This window comes from Pipistrellus hanaki, assembly GCF_964339955.1.
Source record: "Pipistrellus hanaki genome assembly, chromosome: 3".
Taxonomy (NCBI): Eukaryota; Metazoa; Chordata; class Mammalia; order Chiroptera; family Vespertilionidae; genus Pipistrellus; species Pipistrellus hanaki.
Window position 1 is genome coordinate 90,395,773 of NC_140505.1, and position 23,706 is coordinate 90,419,478.

Genomic DNA, 23,706 nt, shown 5'->3' on the forward strand with positions numbered 1-23,706 from the left:
CTTTGTAAAAGTCCCCAGGACTAAAATCAACTCACTTGGGACAAGGACAGAGGAGATGTAGACATCTCTATCCAGGGAACCTGAATTAACTATGGGAAATGGTATTCTCCAAGATTTGTATGTTGAGATGTCAGGCAGCTCATCTCTGCCTCCTGAGCCCTGTTGGAGACTCCCCAGGTCCTTGTGTAGATGAGTGAATAGTCAGACTAGATCTGAGGCCAGCACTCTTGTGCTCCCTGCAGGATTGTTCTGACAGCCACTTGAATGGAAGCACCAAGGAGCCACATAAGTTGTGACTGACCAGGAAAAGGTTCCTTTAAATTTTTTTTTAAATCATTTCTAAATACTGTTTTTTAGACTGTTTTCTTGGTACATTTTTAAACGTATGTCAGCATTGGCTTCCAGTGTGAAAGGCATCCCTTACTGAACTTAGGTGTCAGTCAGTACAAAGGAATGGAATACCCATCCTGATCTAGTTCTATGTCTATAAATTCATACTGTTTTAATTTTTTATGCAATCTGATAAGTAGATGAGCTTAGATTTAAAATTATTAAAAACACATTTGTAACAAGAGCTATGTATTAACACTGCAGTTTTGAATAAAGATTGACTTGTGTTGCATATTATTGTTTTCATGATTTTTCCCTGTAGATTTTGTCTCAAGGTGGTTTACCTGCCTGAGCAGGTGTTATAGCTTCTCTAAAGTTAGCAAATCCAGTGGTTTCGAGCAAAAGCCCTATAGTGCTCAGCTACCTCCCAACTCAAACCAGGTACTCTTGACCTTGGCAGTGTGTAAGGGTATGTGGAGGTCACAGTTGTGAGAACTGTTTCCCCAGGTGTTAAGGGGGAGGAAAGCCACCCTCAATCCTCTTCTCATGGTCCTGTAACTCAGGTCCTCCTGGGACGACACATTCTTCCCCCTTTCACTAAGTAAGATGCTAAGACCCAGAAAGATTATGGACTGCCAGTCCCCTGAACACATTTGCTAACTTCAGCTAAATATAAACTCTGAGAGTAGTCAGGGAGGGAGTAGGCTTCCAAACCCTAAGGGGAGGGAGAGGCTGAGCCAGCCATACTTTACACTTGGACAGCTCCCAGGGGCCCTGAGCCTCTTTCAAGCACTTAGACTAGCCACTTTAGCGTCTTTTCACCAAAGCCCTGAGGCGTGATCTCAACTAGGTGTGGCCCTATTCCCAATTCTGGGTGCTACTGGGATTATTTCCTCCAGGTTAAGGAAAGGCCTAGGGCAGAGAAGGGTGGGCCTACAGAGGAGAAAATGTATAGACATCAAAAGAAAACAAGGGCTGGCAACCAGTTTGTTTTTTACAAGTTTCTTTATGAAATTAAATGTAGTGTCTGGATTAGAGAAGGTAGAGTATTGCAAATGACAACATGCTGCTGAATTCCAGTGAACCAGAGGGCCTGCTGGGCACTTTGCACCCACAAGCCAGGCCCTGGCTGTCCTCATGGGCACCCTTCCTTGGGATGGGATGTAGTTTCCCCCTCCAACCCACATACTCACTGGCTTCTGGTCAGTTCTGGCATGCTGGGCTATAAAACTCAATCCTTATGGCTTCTCATGCTCACTTAGGATAAGAAAATCTTCCTGTGTCACTTATAATTCTTTTTCTCCATTTTTAGAAAAACAAAATCCAAACAAAAAAACTGGAACCAGGTTCTGGAGTCAACACACAGCTACATGTGGACATACCCTGACGGAAGTTTGAAGTTGATTATAAACACATTACAAATGAAGAGAGTGTCTAGAAAGGAACAAGGAGGCAAAATGGGTGGGCTTTGGTGTCAGATGTGGTCATATGCAGAATATCCGGTTCCCACCCTCCAAGGATGTCAGCTGCCTGGCACCATCAGCTGGAGGCCTGCAAGGAGAATTGGAGGGCAAAGGGGCACACAGCCTAGCTTTCCAAGTGATGGAAGGCAGACAGCCTCCTCCTGCCCAGATAAAACAGGAAGAGGAAGAATGATTAGATGTATAAAGAAGAGAGTCTGAAGTAGTCAGTCCTTTCACACAGTCCTTTCCGTCTGGCTGTTGGTTCTCAGCTGTAATTTCCAGGAGGCCCCACAAAGGTCAGGAAGGAGGCGGGAGGTTCCTGTGCTGTGGGGCTCCTGCCCCTCCAGCTGAAATCTGTAGTGCATCAGTAGTGAGGAAGAACCAAGAATAGGTGCAGAGCCTGGCACTTACTGGTGGCACCACACCACTTCCTTGCTCAGCCCTGCTCACTTCCAGTTTGCAGAGTAGGCAGAGGAGGGCTGAAAGCCATGGGTGAACCTTGGGGAGGGAAAGCTGGAGACTAGCTGGCAGAGCAGGTCCATCCAGACAGTGATGTTGGTGGGGCATAGGCTCACTTGAGCAAGGGCGCCAGCCAGTAATGCTATACAGAGGTTGATGGCTTCTACTTGTGCTCTGCCAACACCAAGACCTGTTGCTGTTGCAGGCAATGTCAGGTGCATCAGATAGTACGGCTGTCCGAGGGCTGGGTAAGGAGAGAAGGGGTTATATAAGTGCCTAGAGAGTCGTTAATACAGGGCAGAATAGCATTCTCTGCTGTGGTGTGGTGGAATGGGACCTGTCCCAAGGCTTTGCCTCAGACTACCATGATAGGGAACTTGCTTTCTGTGGGGTTACTACACCTAGGAGCTTGAGCCACTCTCTTATAGTGTGCAGAGACAAGGGCTAAGGGACCTGGAAGGTGTGAGGCTCTGGAGCTTCTCCATGGCATAGACCCTGTGCAAGGCAGTTTCAGTGCTTCTGTGGGAGTTGGGATGTAAGGCTGCTGTGAGGATGACTGCCACAAAGCAGGCCAGGGGAAGTGAGCACTGTCACTATTACTAATGGTATTACTTGGAGGCGGGGGTATCTGAGATGATTGAGAGCAAGAATTTCAAATGCATACTGACATAAGTTTCATCAGTGGTGACCCCCCTATCACCAACCTTTGAGACCAAATACCTGCAAAGGGCAGTGGGTAACTGAGGACCTAGGTGCTAGCTCACTTTGCCTTGGGGGCCAGAGAAGGGTTTGATCAGGACTAGGCTGCTAAAGTGGATATGGGACTACCACCTGCTTACCTTTGGGCTTCCTGGCTGCCTGCTGCTTGCTGGCATTCAGCATGGCCTGCTCCCTCTACAGCTCAGTAATGGAGAAGCCTGGGAGGGAGGGGCACAAATAGGATATCTGCTTCTCTGTCAGGACTTTGCTACTCTTCTACTTTCCCCTCCTCCCCTGCCCACAGTACTCTTGTCCTGTGCTTCCTGGCCATGGAATAGTTCTCTGTGTATCATACTCCTTCTACAGTGCAAAGGGCTCATCATGCTGCAGGGACTGTGTCCTGCTCAGCCAGCTGGCCTTGGCTGAAGGAAGAGCCAAGGTGTCCTTCCTGGTGCCCTTCTCAGGGCCCTACCCACATTCTCCCCTTGCCCTACCCCATCTTTCACCAGAGGTTTTTCCCAAGCCAAGAGTCAGTCTGGTCACTGCTGAGTATGAGGACAAGGGGCACATGGACAGGAGGGGAATATGGTGTGGAGATATCCTGCTCATATGGGGATGGTACAGGCTTCTGGAGGTCAGTCCCACCTCCCACTCCAGTGTTATCCCAGGGCTTGCCCTAGAAAGGGCTCCCCCTGGTACCTGCAACTGAGCACACTTGAGTGAACATGTGTTGGAAGCAACCCCTCCCCACAAAAGGCCAGCAGAACCATTTCCTGGGGCTGAAATCAAGAGATACCCTGGAGCCTCACCAAACCCTGAGATCCTTGGTTTATGAGACATGCTGTCCCAGTCAGTGGTTGTCCTGACCTTGCATTCTGGGGTAAGAAGGCCTGGTGGACCCTTGCAGTGCAGCAAAGTTGAGAGGGGTATTTCACCTGTCTTCTGGTCCAGCCACACCTGCACCCTCTTACTGGCAAAGGCTTTAAGCCAGTACTGCTTCTGGTCAGGCTCCTGGCACACAGCAGATAGCTCTCTCCCATGGTTCCATAGTGCAACTGGAAGGCATTCTTGATGGAGGTCTTTATCCTTCCAGTACTCTAGATCCACTTCCTCCAAGCTATCCATGCCCTTATAATACACATTGGCCCTTATAATACAGCAAATCCTGGTGTAGAAGGTCCTGCCAGAGGCAATGTGAGCAGCCAGCCCAGCCAGCAGGATCCTTCCCCATCTTTTGGATCCTTCCCCATCTTTAGTACTGCTCTCCTGACTATCTCTAAGGCCATGTCTCACTCACTTCCCTGTAACTGGAAGGGCTGGTGGGCCACACACCTACCTCCCCAGCAGAGGATGAGCTCACAAGGGCATAGTGAGCCTCGTACAGCCCCAATTATGTGCCAAATGTATGATGAAGAGCCTCCCTCCTTCAGTTAAATTACTGGCTAGCCTGAGAATCTTTAAAAGCACCTGTAGTTTTGTGGCAAGCAGCCATGGATACAGAAAGTGATCCAGGGTCCATACCACAGCAGAGAAGAGCACCAGGTATACCCAAACCAAATCAGTTGTCAAGAGGGCTTCTGGAGAGGATCACTTAGGCATTGTTTTAAAAGAGGAATACAGCTAGCAGCACAGAGGAGGTAGGGAAGCTACTGGAGCAGAGGACTACAGGGTTAGGGAGGAGAAGCTGAGTTTTGTTCAGAGAGGAGGGTGTTCTTTTAGTAATGGGCCCTGGTCAGGCTGTGAGGGCCACCCCATAGTCTCTGGACTACTTACTCTGCCACCATTATCAGGCCCTAAGGGCAAGACCAAGGAAAGGTCTCCCATACTCAAGGCTCCAGGGGAAAAAGGTTCCCTGTGTATGTCATCTTTTCTTTGGGTAGCTGCATCTAGCCCTTAGTTTCACTCTTTCCATTCCTCTTCTAAATAGGCTATCCAGCAGGAAAAAGAGACTTTCTTACAGTACCTTCTTACAATAGATGAGTTGGTGGTCAAAGAGAAAAAAAAATCTTCTGCTGGCTTGTAGCTTGTGGCTGTGTAACTCGAATCAGTTTCCCTGATAGATGAGTTCAGAGCTCCTGACCTGGAGATCTTCCCTGTGAGAGACTGCAAGGAGAGCCACGAGCTTCAGACAATATCAGAGCAGTACTCAATAAGCTTCATAAGCAGCATATCCACAGAAGAGATATTGGTAGGCACCAGACACTGCAGAGGCAAATTTCACTTCATGTGGTCAGGACCTGAAGAGTGACTCACAAGCTATAATCAGGCTTGAGCCTCAGGTCAATGCCATGCAGAAATAAGTCAACAGCACTCAAGAGGCAATTACTACAAAAGGAGGGCCCTCATAACTGTTACAAGGGTCAGTCCTGGACCATCCAGGTCAGGTGTCAAGAACACTGCACCCATGGACCCCATAGAACACCTAAAGGTCACCCCATGAAAACTGGGAGTCATAACAAATGTATCTAGTACAAAACAAACAAAGGCAGCTAAACTGGGAAGACAAAGAAACAGGCCCCAAATTAAAGAACAAGGAAATCTCCAGCTGGGGGGGGGGGGGGGGGGGGGGCTGGGGGGGAGAAGCTAAATAAAACTTAGAGGGAGGCAATTTATCAGATATAGAGTTCAGACTAATGGTTACAGGATGCTCAAAGCAATGAAAAGGACAGCCCATCTGATAAAGGAGTGATATGAAAATTGAAATACCTTCACTACATCCATAAGCCACGCCCACCAGCCAATTAGAAGCGAGTATGCAAATTAACAACCAAGATGGCTGAAGCCACAGAGAGAGCAGGAGGCTTGGGTTTCCCCAGCAATAGAGGAAGCCAAGCTTTCTGCCTGCCTTGGCCTGCCTTGACCTCCACTTAAGGCTACAAAGTTTCAATTATAGAAGATAAATAAAGCCCAACAAAAATGGCGGCAGCCACAGAGCTGGAAAGAGCAAGAGGCTTGAGTTTCCCCTGGCAATGAAGGAAGCTAAGTTTCTGCAGTCCCGTCCTGCCTTGGCCTCTGCTTAAGGCTACAAAGTTTCAAGTATAGTAGATAAATCCCAAATACCAAGGCCTCTGCTTGGACCACCAGGGAGCGTGGCCAGCATGCAAACCACCACAGGCCTTTCGCCAGGCTGCCCCCACCCCAAGAGAACACCCACCTTGATCCAGGACACCCTTCAGGGCAAACCAGTTGACCTCACCCATGCACCAGGTCTCTATCCTATCTAAACCTATCTAATAAAAGAATGATACCATGTTTCCCCAAAAATAAAACATCCTCCAAAAATAAGACCTGCTTACAGGTTTCCTTCTGAGTGAAATATAAGGCATCGCCCTGAAAATAAGGCCCCCGCAGGCTCTGTCTCAGAATGAAAATTAATTTACCATAAACTGGTCGCTAGCAACCAGTGACTTTATGCAGAGTCCTGACGTCACTGCTGTGTGGAGGCAGAGCGGAGGTCGGAGTGAGCAGTGAGTGCGGGGCGGGAGAGAGGAGGAGACTTTCACAGATGCATGTAGAAGAACAGGAGGATTAGAGCGGACAGGATGCAGCAAAGGTGCTGAATGCTGGTCTGTCTCTGGTGACACTACCTGATGCTCTCGGCCACCCTCATGATGACTGAAGGTTCTCAGTCAGTGGCAGACCCTGTTCCAGCCCAGATCCAGGCCCCAGCAAGCCCAGTGAGAGTCCCCAGGCAGACCCTAGGGGGGAAATGTCTGATAAAGGGGTAGGGGGGATGTCTGGTGAAGGTGTTCAGTGGCACAGGGGTGGGGGGAGGGGGATCACTTAAAATGACACAGGAGGATCAGAGGGGGCAATCAAAATGACACAGGAGGATCAAAGGGGGTTACTAAAATGGTAATCCCCCCTCAGATTCTCCTGTGCCATTTTGATTCCCCCTCTGATCCTCCCTGTGTCATTTTAAGTGATCCCCTTCCCCCACCTTGATACCCCAATTCCTTTTTTTACCCCTAGAAATGAGCGCAAAAGAAAAAGCTACTCTTCGAAGTACAAGAAAAGAATCGTGGAAGACTCTTGGGGCCAAAATCTTACTGCTTTCTGCAAAGAGAAGATGTTGAGTATCCCATTGGTCTGAAAATGGCGAGCAGAGTATAGTAACCTCATTGAACAAGTGGACAAGGGAAATGCTAAAAAGCACAAGTGTGGATCAGGTCGGCAACCATTATTTTCCAAGCTGGAAGATCTGATCTGTGAATGGGTTGTTGACAGGAGAGCAAAGGCTTTGGTTGTGAATAGGGGTCAGATTCAAGAATTTGCCCTTGCAATGGCACCACAGTTTGACATAGCCCCCGAAGACTTCAAAGCATCACAACACTGGCTGGATAATTTCCTTCAGTGAAGTGAACTGTCTTTAAGAAGATCTACAACATTGTTTAGGTTGGAAGATACTCAAATTATTAAGCGAGCACTTGCATTCAAGTCCTTTATTGATGATGCTGACTTCTCTAAATACAATCTTTCCAACATGATTGCTATGGATGAAACTGCAGTGTTTATGGGCCAATCATCTCAAACAATTAAACAGTGGGGTGCCTCCTTAGTGTACATTCCCTCCACTGCTTACGAAAGTGCAAGTGTTTCCTGTATTTTGGCAATTCGTCTGGATGGCACTAAAATCCCACCTTTAATAATTTCTAAGGGCAAGAAGGAAAAGATTGAACGTGTTTTGGGTGTTTTTATTCTTGAAACTGAAAAAGCCTGGGCCACACAAGCAGTTATAAGGAAGTGGGTCTATTTAATGCTGCAGCTTGTAATGCGAGGGAGCCAAAGAGGTCTGTTAGTCTGGGATGCAGCCAGCACTCACTGTGCTAAAGACATGAAGACATTTCTTCACGAAAGAAAAATAGGTCAGATAATGATTCCTGTAGGAATGACGGCCTATCTCCAGACTCTTGATATTGAAATAAACAAGCCATTCAAAGACAATTTGCTTGTGGAAATTAATGACTACATTGAAAATAGAATGGAGAGAAATCAGTGTGGAAACTTTGTGAAACCTAAAGTGCAACAAGTTATGACTTGGGTGAAGAATTCATGGGAGAAAAATCACTGACAGTTGCATTGCAAATGCACTGCGAGCAGGCTACCTTGACAAGAAGTACTCATTTAAAGACAGTGCTATTGCTAAACATGAGAGATTTGGTCCACTGATTCTGAAAGAAATGGAGTCACAAGAAATTCACCAGGAAATTCAGGAATTGGATTGTTATGATGATGTTCCACAAGATGATGACATGATTGTCATTGAATAAATGAGTAAATTCTTGATACTGTAGGATTCACAGTTTGTCTGGTTTGTGTTGACAACTACCGTACTACTGTACCGTATACAGGTAATAAATTTCCTTTATTTTCATTTAACAATAAATGTGTACCGTATTCTTCTTCATAAGAAGAATAAGACATCCCCTGAAAATAAGACCTAGCGCATCTTTGGGAGCAAAAATTAATATAAGACACTGTCTTATTTTCGGGGAAACAGGGTAGGACACCAAGCACACAAAGCAATCCTACCAACTCTGGGAAGCAGCGAAAATGGCGAGACAAGGAAATAGATCTCAAACGAAAGAGATGGAGAACAAAAGACTGGATATAGAGTTCAAAACCAAGCTTATAAGATTTTTCAAGAATTTCATAGAAAAGGCTGATAAAATAAATGAGACCTATGAGGATATGAAAAAGGATCAACTAGAAATAAAGGATACATTGTCTGAAAGAAAAAATATTATACAGAGTCCTAAAAACAGAATGGAAGATCGCAAGAATCAAGTCAAAGATTTGGAACACAAAGCCAGAGGACACTCCTCTGCAGAAGTCATAAGAGAAGAGAATCCAGAAAGTTGAAGATAGTGTAAGAAACCTCTGGGACAACTTCAAGTGAACCAACATCAGAATTATGGGGGTGCCAGAAGAAGAGAGAGAGAGCAAGATACTGAAAACCTATTTGAAGAAATAGTGATAGAAAACTTCCTTTACCTGGTGAAAGAAATAGACTTACAAGTCCAGGAAGCACACAGAGCCCCAAACAAAAGGAATCCAAAGAGGACCACACCAAGACACATCATAATTAAAATGTTAAGGGCAAAAGACAAAGGGGGAATATTAAAAGCAGCAAGAAAAAAAACAGGTAGTTATCTATGAAGGAGCCCCCATATGATTGTCAGCTGATTTCTCAACAGAAACCATGCAAGCCAGATGGAATGGCAAGAAATATTCAAGGTGATAAATAACAAGAACCTATAGCCAAAAATACTCTATCCAGCAAAGCTATCACTCAAAATTGAAGGCCAGATAAAGAGCTTCACAAATAAAAAAAAAGCTAAAGGAGTTCATCACTGACAAATAAGAATTATATGAATTGCTGAAGGGGGTTCTTTAGGAAGAGGAAGAAGATAAAGATAAAAATTATGAACAACAAATAGGTAACTATCAACAAGTGAATCTAAAAACCAAGGGAATTGAAAAATCTGATGAACAATATTAACTGGTGAATATAATAGAATCAGAGGTATGGAAGGGGAGTGAACTGGCGATTCTCGGGGAAAAGGGGAGTGGAGGGTATGGGAAGAGACTGAACAAAAACTGTGCACTTATGGATGAGGACAATGAGGGGAGGGGAAAGGGCAGAAGGTTGAATGGGAACCTGGTGGAGGGGAGCAATGGAGGGGGAAAAAAGAGGAAAATTTGTAATAATCTGAACAATAAAGATTCATTTTAAAAATTTGAAATAAATAAAACTGCCCATTATTTGCAGATAAATGATACTGTATATAGAGAACTCTAAAGATTATAGCAAAAAAAAAAAAAAAAAAAAATAGAAATGATAAAGGAATTTACTAAAGCAGCAGAATACAAAATAAATACCCAGAAATGAGTTTCATTTTTACACCAATAATATCAGAAGGGAAACTAAGAAAACAATTCCATTCATAATTGCTTCAAAAAGAATAAAATACCTAGTTATAAATTTAACCAAGGGTGTAAAAGACTTGTACTTGCAAAATTATTAGAAGATAATGAAGAAAGAAATTAAAGATGTAGGTGAAAGCATATACTATGTTCATGGAAGTAAAATATTAACAAAGTTAAAATGTCCATACTACCTACCCAAAGCAATATATATATACCAGGTTGTCTTGGTATTTCACAGAAGTAGAACTAAAATTTATATGGAAACACAAAAGACCTGAATAGTCACAGCAATGTTGAGAAAGAACAAAGTTGGAGGAATAATGCTATCTTGATGTCAAGCTATAACAAAGCCATAGTGATCATAACAACATGGTACTGACAAAATATAGACATATCAATAGAACAGAATAGAGAGCAGAGAAGTAAATCCAAGCCTTTATGCTTAATTAATATTTGACATAAGGGTCAAATAATGCAATGGGGTAAAGATAATCTATTCAATAATTAGTGTTGGGATTTGTTAAAAAAAAGTAAAACTAGACTATCTTTTATACCATATACAAGAATAAACTCAAAATGGATTAAAAACTTAAATGTTAGATTCAAAATAATAAAACTCCTAGAAGAAGTCAGGCAGTAAAATCTCAGACATTTTTTGTAACAATCTCAGGCAAGGGAAACAAAAGGAAAATTAAGGGGACAACATCAAACTAAAAAGTTTTTGTACAGCCAAGTAAACCAACAAGGCAAAAAGACAACCCAGTAGATGGGAGAACATATTTGCCAATTTACATGTGATAAAGGATTAATATCCAAAATATAAAACTCAATACAAAAAAAAAAAAAAAAAAAAAAAAAAACCAAGCCATCCAATTAAAAAAATGTGTAAAGGACCTGAATAGACACTTCTCTGGAGAGGACTTAAAAATGACCAAATAAGCATGTGAAACGATGCTCAATGTCACTAATCCTATCTAATAAAAGAGTAATATACAAATTTACCATCACACCAACACACAAGATGGCAGCCCCCATGTGGCCAAAGATGGCTGCCCCTATGTAGACACAAGATAGCCACCACAAGATGGCCAGCACGGGAGGGCAGTTGGGAGCAATCAACCCTGCAGGAGAGGGAAGTTGGGGGTGACCAGACCTGCAGGGGAGGGAAGTTGGGGGTGGTTGGGCATGCAGGGAAGGGAAGTTGGGGGAGACCCAGGTCTGTAGGTGAGAGCAGTTTGGGGGGACAAGACCTGCAAGGGAGGGCAATTGGGGTGGGGGGAACCAGGTCTGCAGGGGAGAGCAGTTGCGGGGGAGGACTAGACAAGCAGGGAGAGCAGTTAGGGTCAATGAGGGTGGCAGAGGAGGGCAGTTAGGGGTGATCAGGTTGGCAGGGGAGGGCAGTTGTGGGAGACCAGACCTGCAGGGGAGGGAAGTTGGGGCGGGGGGGAACCAGGACTGCAGTGGAGGACAGTTAGGGGTGACAAGGCCTGCAGGGGAGGGCAGTTGGGGAGAAGAGAGGGACCAGGCAAGCAGGGGATAGCAGTTAGGGGCAATGAGGGTGGCAGGGGAGGGCAGTTAGGGGTGATTGGGTTGGTAGGTGAGGGCAGTTGGGGAGGACCAGGCAGCCAGGGGAGGGTAGTTAGGGGTGACCAGGCTGGCAAGGGTGGGCAGTTAGGGGTGACCAGGTTGGCAGGGGAGAGCAGTTAGGGGCAATCGGGCTGGCAGGGGAGCAGTTAGGCATCAATCAGGCTGGCAGGGGAGTGGTTAGAGGGTGATCAGGCTGGCAAGAGAAGCAGTTAGGGCCAATCAGGAAGGCAAGCAGGTGAGCAGTTGGGAGCCAGCAGTCCTGAATTGTGAGAGGGATGCCTGACTGCCCATTTAGGCCCGATCCTACCATGCATGAATTCCATGCACTGGGCCTCTAGTCTGTAATATAAATTAAAACCACAATAAAGTATCACCTGATGCCTGTCAGAATGACTATCATCAATAAATCAACAAGTGTTGGTATGGATGTGGAGAAAATGGAACTCTTGTACACTGTTGGTGGGAATGCATATTGGTACAACTATTGTGGAAAGCAGTATAGAGTTATCTAAAAAAGAAGAAGAAAAAGAAAAGAAAAAGGAATTGCCTTATGACCCACTGATTCCACTTCTGAGAATTTATCCAAAGAAACCAGAAACACTAATTCGAAAGAATATATGCACCCATGTGTTCATTCAGCATTACTTACATAGCCAAGATTTGGAAGCTACCAAGGCCATGTGGGGCTGTGGCAGTTGGCCTGAATGGATAAAAAAGGTGTGATACATTTACACAGTAGAATACTACTTGGCTGTGAAATAAGAAAGAAAGAAGAGAGAGAGAGAGAGAGAGAGAGAGAGAGAGAGAGAGAGAGAGAGAGAGAGAGAGAGAGAGAGAGAGAAAAGGAAGGAAGGAAGGAAGGAAGGAAGGAAGGAAGGAAGGAAGGAAGGAAGGAAGGAAAGAAAGGAAAGAAAGGGAAGAAAGGAAGAAAGGAAGAAAGGAAGAAAGGAAGAAAGAAAGAAAGAAAGAAAGAAAGAAAGAAAGAAAGAAAGAAAGAAAGAAAGAAAGAAAGAGGAAAGGGAAGGGAAGGGAAGGGAAGGGAAGGGAAGGGAAGGAAAGGAAAGGAAAGGGAAGGGAAGGGAAGGGAAGGGAAGGAAAGAGGAAGAGAGAGAGAGAGAGAAAAGAAAAAGGAAGGAAGGAAGGAAGGAAGGAAGGAAGGAAGGAAGGAAGGAAGGAAAGAAAGAAAGAAAGAAAGAAAGAAAGAAAGAAAGAAAGAAAGAAAGAAAGAAAGAAAAGAAAAGAAAAGAAAAGAAAAGAAAAGAAAAGAAAAGAAAAGAAAAGAAAAGAAAAGAAAAGAAAAGAAAAGAAAAAAGAAGGAAGGAAGGAAGGAAGGAAGGAAGGAAGGAAGGAAGGAAGGAAGGAAGAAAGAAAGAAACAAGCCTCACCTTTAGTGGCAGCATGGATGGACCTGAAGAGCATTATACTAAATGAAATAGGCCAGTCAGAGTCAGACAAGTACTGTATGATTTTACTTTTATGTGGAATCTAATGAACATAATGAGCTAACAAGCAAAATAATTACAGACCCATAAAGAGCAGGCTGATAGCTGTTGGGATGGGGGCTGCAGGGAAAGTGGAAGGATTGAGAAAAAAACAAAACAAAACAAAAAAAAAACTCATGGACACAGGCAACATTGTGGTGATTGTCTAGGGGAGAAGGAATGGAGGGACATGGAGGAGCATACAGGAGGTACATGGTGATGGATGGACATCTAACTTTGGGTGGTGAACACAATAGTGTACAGTTGATGTGTTGTAGAAGTGTGCACCTGAAACCTGTATAATTTTGTTAACCAGTGTCACTGCAATAAATTCAATTAAAATTTAAAAGAGGGGGGAGGTGAATGCCTCTTGAAGGACTGAAATGCCACTATTAGTTCAGACCTCCATGCTGCCTTAGAAGACAGTATTGGCAGATACAAGTGAAATGTGCAAGCCAGAAAAAAACCAGGACACTCTGATTCATAGTGATCCATCTGTGCTGATGCTCTGGAAAGCCTGCACCCTTCTGTTGGGAATCCCCAAACTTGGGGATTTGACCTGTTCCCTGAAGGCAGAGAACAGCTCCTCTTGCTGGGCTGAGCAGCTGCACTTTGGAAGCAGCATCATACTTATCTCTGTGGCTGTGTAACATGAGTCAACTCCCACACAGTCTTCTCCAGGAAAGAGGCAACCAGGCCTGCTTTGGGTGGCAGCACTAAGGGATCGGGGCCCAGAGCTCAGGTGAGTGGGTTTCCTGCTACAGCTCTTATTTGCTAGTTCCAGGAGCATAGTTCCTTGCCCCAGCTCCCTCCTAGATTTTTCAGAAGTAAGTATGATTTTAAAGCAAGTGGTCAAGTCACAATATTTTCTGGAGTGTTGGGCCCTCACCTACCAGTCCTCTATGGAGCTCTGCTACTGAGCAATCGTGTTGATGTTTTCAAGTTTCCATTTTCATTCATTGATTAGAGAGGCCACATATATACTTCATGGCATGTAAAGCAGCTTCCACATCCTTGAAATCCTTGGGGAAGAACAGAAATGGAAGAGGGTTGGGAGGTGGAGAGCAGAGAAGGGCTGGGAGCCTCCTGGAGCTGCATGTGCTGCTTGGCCTAATTCACACCCCCATTTTCATCTAATTCACCTAATTCACACCCCCATTTTCTCCATAAATGCCACACAGGGCAGCATGTAATATTCTATTTCTGTCTCTTCCCTCATCTCAGCAATAACTTGTGAGAGCAGGGATGGTTTTACTCTGTGTTGTCACCCCAGTATCTACAGTAGTGCCCTGCTCACCGAGAGTATTCAACAAACTGGCTGACCCAGGGTGTGAGGAGGCGCTGGCTGTCCTTTCTCCCTCAGCAGCCTCCTACCTGTGTTGGGGGTGGTGGGTATACTTGATCAGCATGGCCAATTGCAGTGGGTACTTGCAGATCTTTTACACTGGGGTCAGCAGGAAGCCATTGAGGGAGATGTAGATCATATTTTGCAGCAACTGGCAGGCCTCACAGAAATACATGTACTGGTTGAGCTTGGTGAGAGCTCCATGCATTTGTTGGGATGGTTGTTGGAATCCTTTGAATAAATCTGGAAGTTTGCTTGCTGGGGAGCACAACTGAAAGTTAGGGTGGCTGTTTTTTCATCAGGCACCCAGCATGTGTAGGGAGGAAGGGAGTGTGAGCCTCTGCATTTCTGTCAGGAGCTGCACTCAGGGGGCCCAAGCTTTACAATAGTATTGGCTCAAGCTATGGTGAGTCATGCCCAGGGACACAACCTCTCAAAACTAGCATGTACTATTCCTGTCACCATCAGGCATTCTCAATAGGACTCTCAGCAGACAACTTTGACTGGCATACAGTAAAAATATATTTTTTGAAAATGATGCTAATAAGGAAGGCCAAAGAGGAGAGAAAGAGGGTGAAAGAAGAAGAAAGAGAAGGAGAAAAGAAGGTAGAGAGAGAAAGGGAAGAAGGAAGAGAGGGAGGGAGGGAGGGAGGGAGGGAGGGAGGGAGGGAGGGAGGGAGGGAGGGAGGAAGGGAGGGAAGGAGAGGGGGAAAGATTAAATGGATGTAATTCCATGGCTGTGCCACCTGGATTTTCATTTTCAGCCCAATGTCCTGCTTCTTCCTCACAAAAGTTCTGGCCCCTTTCTGGCCTCTTTCTTTCCTTTTTTAAAAATCCTCATCTACCTGGATCCAGAGAAAGGCCAGGTATGCCATGTAGTGACCTATGACATTATGGACTTGGGTGAGCAAAGAGGATAACAGCTGCTGGCTGGTGGTGGATTGCTGTGATACTCACACTAGATTATGTTAATATAGTGCTTGTTCCCATCCCTCTATTCACAACTCTGCCTGCTAAATAGATGGACCCCAATCCCACACTCACTTGGGTGCTTAGACCCAATCTGCTCCTGTGAATGAACAAAGGTCTCCCTTCCCAGTTCTTCTGCCATCGGAGAGAGGTTGACAGGGTCTTCCAACCCCCTGCAGGTAAGCAGGAAGGAATTCACATTGTCCCTAATGGACTGGACTTGACATCTTCTGCTCACCCCAACAACTTTACTTGGAGATAGATAAAACTTGTGCTTTTCCTATCAGAGAAGGCCAGAGGAAAGAGTCCATCTAGAAATGAGGAAAAAGATGGCAGCTGGCAGGATGGAGCTGAGAGAGAGGAAGTGAGTAAGGAAACTCATCAACACCAACAACAAGACAGGCCTTGGAACTGCCCCATGACCAGCACCCACCTCAGCCATTATCCTGCTACCCCAGCTGCAGACTCGACCTCCACATCCAAAGATACACCATTTGCAGCACCTGTAAATGCAGCTCTCTCTCCCCAACAGCAAAACTCCAGATTCACGTGTTTGCAGGCTCGCACCTGCTCGCGCCCACTTGCACCTGTGACCCAACTCCATAGACAAGGAAGAACACCCCCTCTGGGGTTGCACGCCTTTCCTGGGGCGCTCGTGCACTCTTGCACACACTACCCTAATCCCATAGACAAGCTAGGACAGCCCACTCTGGGGTTGCACACATCTCCTGGATCTCTCGCACACTCTCACGCACGTTACCCCAACCCCATAGACAAGCTGGGACAGCCTACTCCAGGGTTGCATGCCTCTCCTGGGGCAGTGCACGGGAGACGCCAAGAGCACTACAGAGTAGATTCTGTACAGACGGGGGCACGAGGCCCCGCAGTGGAAATTCTGAACTCCCTCTTCTTGGAGGCTAGCCCAGCTGTTCAACCGCGGTGCTGGGACCCCTGGGTGTGCATTTGAGCTCTGCACCCTGAGAGTGCGCATCCAATGGATATGCCACCTCAGAGGTGAGGTTCCGGAAGAACTCTGAGCCACTAGTGGAAGCCACTGTGAGCTTGCCTTGGGTGCGGTCTTGAACATATCCCTCCAGCACTAGAAGCTTTGAATTCACTTAGCCTAGATACTGACCCACAGGCACCTCAGCTGTGCGACTACACTGCCAGGGACCTTCTGAGTCTTTTAGTGCACCTCACTGGCACACTAACATGGGTTTTTCAGTGAACCGCCATTGGGAGTAAGCGCCTATCCACCATAGGTGCAACAGCAAAAGCTGGGTCTTCCCATCCCACGACTGTAGAACCCTAGGAACCTCAGCCACGCCTTTCCAAATAGCAGGTCCCCTGAGCACCAATACCCCAACAGATGGTTCCTGGGGACCACTGCGAGTCCCTGCTGGGTACACATGATTACAATTAAGGTTGCAAGACAGCAAAAATTAAGACACTCCCATCCACAGTGGCTGACTCCTAGGACACCACAGTTGTGCCTCCCAAGCTTACAGGCCTACACCAAGAGAACCCAAATAGCTTTAGAAGGATGCTACACTAGATTACCAAGCCCAGGAGAACTGAGAGATTACACCAGTAGCACCATCCTCAAAGGAACCTGGGCAGCAAGGCAATTGGATCTATAATTAAAACACAACAGAAAATCATGGGAAGACAAAAAGGCAACCCCCAAAGGAAAGAAAAAGAGGAGTCACCAGAAAGGGAGTTAAATGAATTCGAAGTTAGCAGCTTATCAGAGACAGAATTCAGAGTAACAGATATAAGGATGTTTAAACAGCTGGAGGAAAAATACACACAACTCAATGAGACCTATAAGGAGCTGAATGAGAATGTCACCAACATGAAAAGATACCAAGAGGAAATGAAGAACGACATAGCTGCAATAAAAAACACAATGGAAGGCTTAAACAGTAGACTAGAAGAGGCTGAGGATCACATCAGTGAATTAGAGGACAAGGTAGGAAAACACACACAAACACAGCAGCAATTGGAAAGAAGACTTAAAAAACAAGAGGAGAGCCTAAGGGAGCTTTGGGACAACACAAAATGACATATTAGAATAATAGGGATACAAGAAGGAGAAGAAAAACAAGGAATAGAAAACCTCCTGGAAGAAATAATGACAGAAAACTTCCCTGATATTGGAAAGAAAAAAACTATGCAAGTCCAAGAAGTACAGAGTCCCAAACAAGTTGATCCCAAAAAGACCAACATCAAGACACATCATAAATAAATTAACAAACACCAATGACAAAGCAAGAATATTAAAGGCTGCAAGAGAGAGACAGAAAGTTACCTACAAGGGGTCTCCTATTATAATAGCAACTAATTTCTCAACAGAAACACACCAGGCCAGAATGGAATGGAACGAAATGTACAAAGTGATGCAAAACAAGGGACTGAATCCAAGAATATTATACCCAGCAAGGCTATCATTCAAAATTGAAGGTGGAATCAGAAGCTTCACAGACAAAAAAGGGCTAAGAGAGTTCATCACTATCAAGCCAGCAATGCAAGAAATTCTAAAGGGACTGCTATAAAAAAGAGAAAGGCAAGAAGAAACACAAAACTAAGGGAAAATATGACAACAAACAGGTACTTATCAATAATAACATTAAGTATAAATAGATTAAATGCACCAACCAAAAGATATAGGTTAGCTGAATGGATAAGAAAACATGACCCACATATCTGCTGTCTACAAGAAACCAACCTTAGAGCAAAGTATTCACACAGACTGAGAGTGAAGGGATGGAAAAACATTTTTCAGGCAAATGGAAATAAGATAAAAGCTGGAGTTGCAATATTTGTATCAGATAAAATAGACCTCAAAGTAAAGGCCATAACAAGAAATAAGGAAGGCCATTATAAAATACTAAAGGGAGCAATTCAGCAAGAAGATATAACCCTGGTAAACATATATGCACCCAGTGCAGAAGCACCCAAATATATAAAAAATCTCCTGGAAGATATCAAGGGAGAGATCGACATCAATGCAATCATAGTAGGGGACTTTAATGCACCACTGGCATAAATGGATAAATCATCTGGACAAAAAATTCAGCAAACAAAACAAAACAAAACAAAAAAAACAGTAATACTAATCTACACTAGATAAGATGGACCTAATTGACATCTTCAGAGAATTTCACCCCAAAGCCACGGAATATACATTCTTCTCAAATGCACATGGGACATTCTCAAAAATAGACCAAATATTGGGTAACAAGCAAAGTCTCCCCAAATTAAAAAAAGATAGAAATCATATCAACCATTTTCTCAGATCACAATGGCATAATACAATATTAGAAATAAACTACAATAAAAACATTCCAAAAAAAATGTGAGGGAAGTATATAGCTCTACAGGCCTACCTCAAAAAACAAGAAAAAAAAAATGGTTATAAATCATCTAACTCAACAACTCAAAGAATTAGAAGGGAGCAACAAGAAAAGCCCACAGTGAACAGAAGGAAGGAAATAATAAAGATCAAAGGAGAAATGAATTACATAGAGACCAAAAACAAATCAAAACAAAAAAACAATACAAAAGATCAACAAAACCAAGAGCTGGTTCTTTGAAAGGATAAACAAGATTAATGAACCTCTAGCCAGGCTCACCAAGAAGCAAAGAGAGAGAACCCAAATAAACAAAATCAGAAATGAAAGAGATGAAATAACAACAAACCCCAAAGAAATACAAAGGATTGTTTAAAAAAATACTATGAACAACTCTATTCTAACAAACTAGACAACCTGGAGGATATGGACACATTCCTAGAAAGGCACAACCTTCCACAGCTTACTCAGGAAGAGTCTAAAAATCTCAATAGACTGATAACTATGGAAGAAATTGAAGCAGTCTTCAAAAAGTTTACAGCAAACAAAAGCCTGGGGCTAGACGGCTTCACAGGGGGATTTTACAAAACATTCAAGGAAGAACTAAAACCTATCTTCCTCAGACTATTCCAGAAAATTCAAGAGGAAGGTACACTTCCAAACTCCTTCTATGAAGCCAGCATCACCCTAATACCAAAACCAGATAAAGACAACTCAATGAAAGAGAATTACAGGCCAGTATTCCTCATGAACATAGAGGCCAAAATCCTCAACAAAATTCTAGCAAATCGGCTCCAACAGTACATCAGAAAGATCATACACCATGAGCAAGTAGGATTTATCCTGGGGGTGCAATTATGGTACAACATTTGCAAATCAATAAACTTGATACATCACATAAACAAATTGAGAGATAAAAACCATATAGTCATATCAATTGATGCAGGAAAAGCATCTGACAAAATCCAACATCCTTTCTTGATAAAAACCCTCAGCAAGGTGGGAATATAAGGATCATACCTCAACATAATAAAAGCCATATATGATAAACCCACAGCCAACATCATACTCAATGGGAAAAAACTAAAACCATTTCCTCTAAGAACAGGAACAAGACAGGGATGCCCACTATCATCACTCTTGTTCAACATAGTGCTGGAAGTACTAGCCATAGCGATCAGACAAGAAGAAGAAATAAAAGGAATCCAAATTGGAAAAGAAGAAGTAAAACTGTCCTTATTTGCAGATGACAAGATACTATACATAGAAAACCCTAAAGATTCCATGAAAAATTTATTAGACTTAATAAATGAATTTGGCAAGGTAGCATGATACAAAATCAATGCCAAGAAATCTATGACATTTCTATACACCAATAATCAACTTCAGGAAGAGAGACTAAAAAAGCAATCCCATTTACCATCACACCAAAAAAAAAAAAAAAAATTAAGATACCTAGGAATAAACTTAACTAAGGAGGTAAAAGACCTATATGCAGAAAACTATACGATACTGAAAAAAGAGATAGAGGAAGATGTAAACAGATGGAAGAACATACCATGTTTATGGATTGGTCGAATCAACATCATTAAAATGTCCATACTATCCAAAGGAATCTATTGATTCAATGCTTTCCCCATTAAAATATCAACAGCATATTTCACAGACCTAGAAAGAACACTCCAATTTGGGGATAAAAAGAAAAGAAAAGAAAAGAAAAGAAAGAAAAATAAATAAAAAGAAAAATGATCCCAAATCAAATTTATAGAAAATATCCCTTTGGTTGCGAATATGTTTGTATATTTTCAGAAAACAACTCCGAGACCATATGGATTCCTGCAACAGAGAGGAATTGACAGGAGTCCTCCAGTCATGAAGACAGAAGAGAAAAAGTTCAGAGATGGAAGACACTGACAACGCCTTGACATACTAGCAGACAGCAGCTGTGTGTAACTGAAGGATGCCCAGGACCAAACCAGAGATGATTGGACCTGCATCACCACCATTTGTCCATCAACCAGATCTGAAATATCATGGCTGACATGTACACATAAGGAACTGTTTGACATTGAAATTGGAACTCAAAAGAACTGTTGGCTGAGAAAGGAACTCACTTCAGACTGATTCATTTGCCTAACCATTATGGCTTGTCTCAGTTTCGGTTCCTATTTCTTGGTTCACATGATCTCACACATCTAGGGGAAATAATGAACAATGTAAACCAATTAACAAAAACAGACCCAGAGATAGAGAAGTAGCAATCAGACTCTCAAACCTCAGAGAGAAGGTAGGGGAGGGTGGTGGTAAGCAGGAGAGATCAACCAAAGGACTTGTGTGCATGCATATAAGCCTAACCAGTGGCCATGGGCAACAGGGGGGTGGGGGCATAAGTGGGGAAGGGTTTGAGATGGGAATGAAGGGATGAGGACAATTATGTGATACCATAATCAATAAATCAATAAAAAAAAAATAGTCCATCTAACCAGTTCAGTGAACCTTGGCTAAATGCCAGTTGGCATTTGGAGTGTAAGTAAGCACTGTAAATGACACATAAATTTTCTCACTGTATGAAAAACTCCAAAATTTGCTATGAACAGCCCACATAATGCTCAAGAGGCAGCCCATCCTACTCCTGCCCTTAAATCTGGCCCAAGGAAATCCTAGGCTGATCCCAACCCCCCCTACTCTAAGGAGCCTTCTCTGACTTATTCTCCCACAGAACCAGGGACACTTCTAAAACAATGTTGAAGGATTGAGAGCATTCGGGCAGGTGAGGGAGTGGAACCTACAAGATTTCTGGAAAAGAGTAGCACATTGCTGGCCTTTAGCCTGCAGGGCAACTTCTGAGCAGGCAGAGGAGCCTCCATAGATGTCCTTGATGTTCCCAAAGATGGTGTGCAGCTACCCCTCACTGAACATGTCGGCGCATTTGTGACACTGCCTGATGTAGCCCTGGGGACAGGGTCCAGCGGTCAGGTTCTTCCTCAACTCCACCAAACCGCCTGGAGGGCCTCACCTCACAGCTATTCCATAGGTGCTTGATATAGTCCCGTTCTGTGCTGAGGATCTCACTGATGACTGTGCGCATCTGGTTCCTGCTGCTGCTTCGAGCCTCAGTTCCATCACCGCCTGCCCTCGTCCCAGGGCTCGACGTGGTTCACCCACAGCTGCAGGCAAGGTGGCCTGTCAGTACCAAGCAAGGGTCGATGCCTTGCATGCCTGTGACTGTGTAGTAATGGGGACTCAGAGCTGTTAGGACACACTGGGACAAGCTCCTACCACCCTAGAACAATGCTCATCTGGACAGGGGGACTACAGGTCTGATGACCATTGCAGTTGTCAGTGACATCTAAGACTATGTCTCCTCTGAAGGTGCCCTGCTCCTTTTCTTCTGTTTACATTTGGCTTGTGCTGGACACAGGGCTTGGAATAAAGGATTGCCCACTACAGTTTCTGAACTGTGCTTGCTCATACTGTGCTCTTTTTCTATAGAGACCAGAAGTGGATGGTGATGTGGCTTTGCTGGCTCTTTGACCCATAACTAGGAAAGGCTTGGGGTACACCATAGACAGTTTATAGGGAATCTGGGCATGGATGACAAACTGAATTCCAGGGCCTGGGGATCTCCCTTCCCTACTGCTCTCTGCTGGCCTTTTGAAGTCTGCACCTGGATTCCTTTCTTAGAGACTTAAAAGCCTCCTTAGGGAGATTCTGTGTCCCTTCCTGCGAACTATTGGGTTAAGGATTTAACTTGTCCATGCCTCAGGTGTAAGTGAAGTTTTCAGCTCCCAGGGCTGTTGTGAAAATTATGAGTGAGAGGATCCAGGTGAATGTCCTGCACAGTGCTTAGTAAATGCTTGGTAGACCCAGTTGTTTGTGGTGGTGTTCTGACATGCAGGTTCCCCTTGGAGGGATCCACACACCTTCATTTCTGAACTATTCCTCTTTCTCTACTGAGGGCCCCCTGGATTCTGTGGGAGAAGGGGGTTGGAGTTAGTTAAGGCTCTGCTGGAGGTGGACTGTTCTTTCTGACCCCCACCCACCCAATCCACATCCGTGAAAGGGAAGTCCATACTCAACACCAGAGCAGTTTCAGGCTTGAGTTTCTGAGCAGAACCAGTTGGCTCTTTATGGGCTTGGGAGAAGCTCAGGCCAGTGCCATACCCACACAAAGCTAGCTGGAAACCCATCAGTGACATGACCCAACCACCACTCTTTTGGTGGCATCCATTACTTCAGAGACATCCCCAGCTTTGAAGCCCAGTTCCTGGTTATCCATGGTGACATGGTCCCAGAGTGTGTCAGCACAGACCACACTGCCATCGCTGATGAACTATGGAGAGAACCATGGACAAGGCAGATCAGTGGAATAAGGCTGCCATGGACCTCATGGGACAGGGTGCTCCTGCCCTCTACACCCCACCCCTCAGCAGCCATGGGAAGAGGAGATCCTGACTCATATCACAGAGGAGGGGTGGAGACTCCTTCTGAGCCAGCTACTCTTTGGGGGGCAGGGCTATGTCCTAGGCATGTCTAGACTGGCAGGGCTCATTATGAAGACTAAAGTGAATGTAACCACTAGAATCTTGGTGAGCCACAGAATCCGAAAGTCATGCATGTCCCTGTATAGGATACACCTGCCTCCCATCTTTATTGGGCCAGTGGTTAAACTATTGTCTCTCAGCTTCATCTATCATCTCTGCTCTGTGATACTGGGGCTAGGGCACTTTCTGCTGTGCCAGCTACTCCCTGTTAGGTTCTCCTAATGTGACATTGGAGAAGACCAAAAAGCTGCAGGAGGGGATTGTCATAGTGGAAGAGCAAGTTCGAGACAAGGAGTGGCAAGGGGCAGGATCTCCTCCTGTGCCCCTGAGATTTTGATAGGCCTAGGGAAGCCAGGCTCTGCTTCAAAGTTCCCCCTGATGACCACCCACCATCCTTCCCACCCTGCCCCATCTCCTCCTCTCTCACATGTGCAGGCTGAGGTAGGATTGCAATGGACAATCTGGGAATGCAGCTCTGTAGGCCCTTGAGCAGCCAGGGCTGAGGGCTGTTCAGAGTGCCACCTACAAGGGGAGGGGGCTCTGCCT

General features: G+C 44.6%; 1 protein-coding gene across 1 annotated transcript; it reads right to left on the reverse strand.

The window, feature by feature from the left end:
- Positions 1-1,556: 1,556 nt before the first annotated feature.
- Positions 1,557-22,989, reverse strand: ARHGEF4 (Rho guanine nucleotide exchange factor 4). Its single transcript, XM_084876190.1, is given in 23 exon segments — positions 1,557-3,146; positions 3,150-3,169; positions 3,887-3,961; positions 3,964-4,022; positions 4,024-4,091; positions 4,093-4,131; positions 4,915-4,959; positions 4,961-5,007; positions 5,010-5,044; positions 13,839-13,841; positions 13,843-13,862; positions 13,866-13,901; positions 13,905-13,932; positions 13,934-13,972; positions 14,324-14,388; positions 14,392-14,492; positions 14,495-14,642; positions 15,516-15,574; positions 21,406-21,517; positions 21,521-21,568; positions 21,633-21,762; positions 22,785-22,835; positions 22,837-22,989. Coding segments are annotated over 23 exon segments (1,374 nt in total). The 5' UTR covers positions 22,896-22,989; the 3' UTR covers positions 1,557-3,059.
- Between the last annotated feature and the right edge of the window lie 717 nt (positions 22,990-23,706).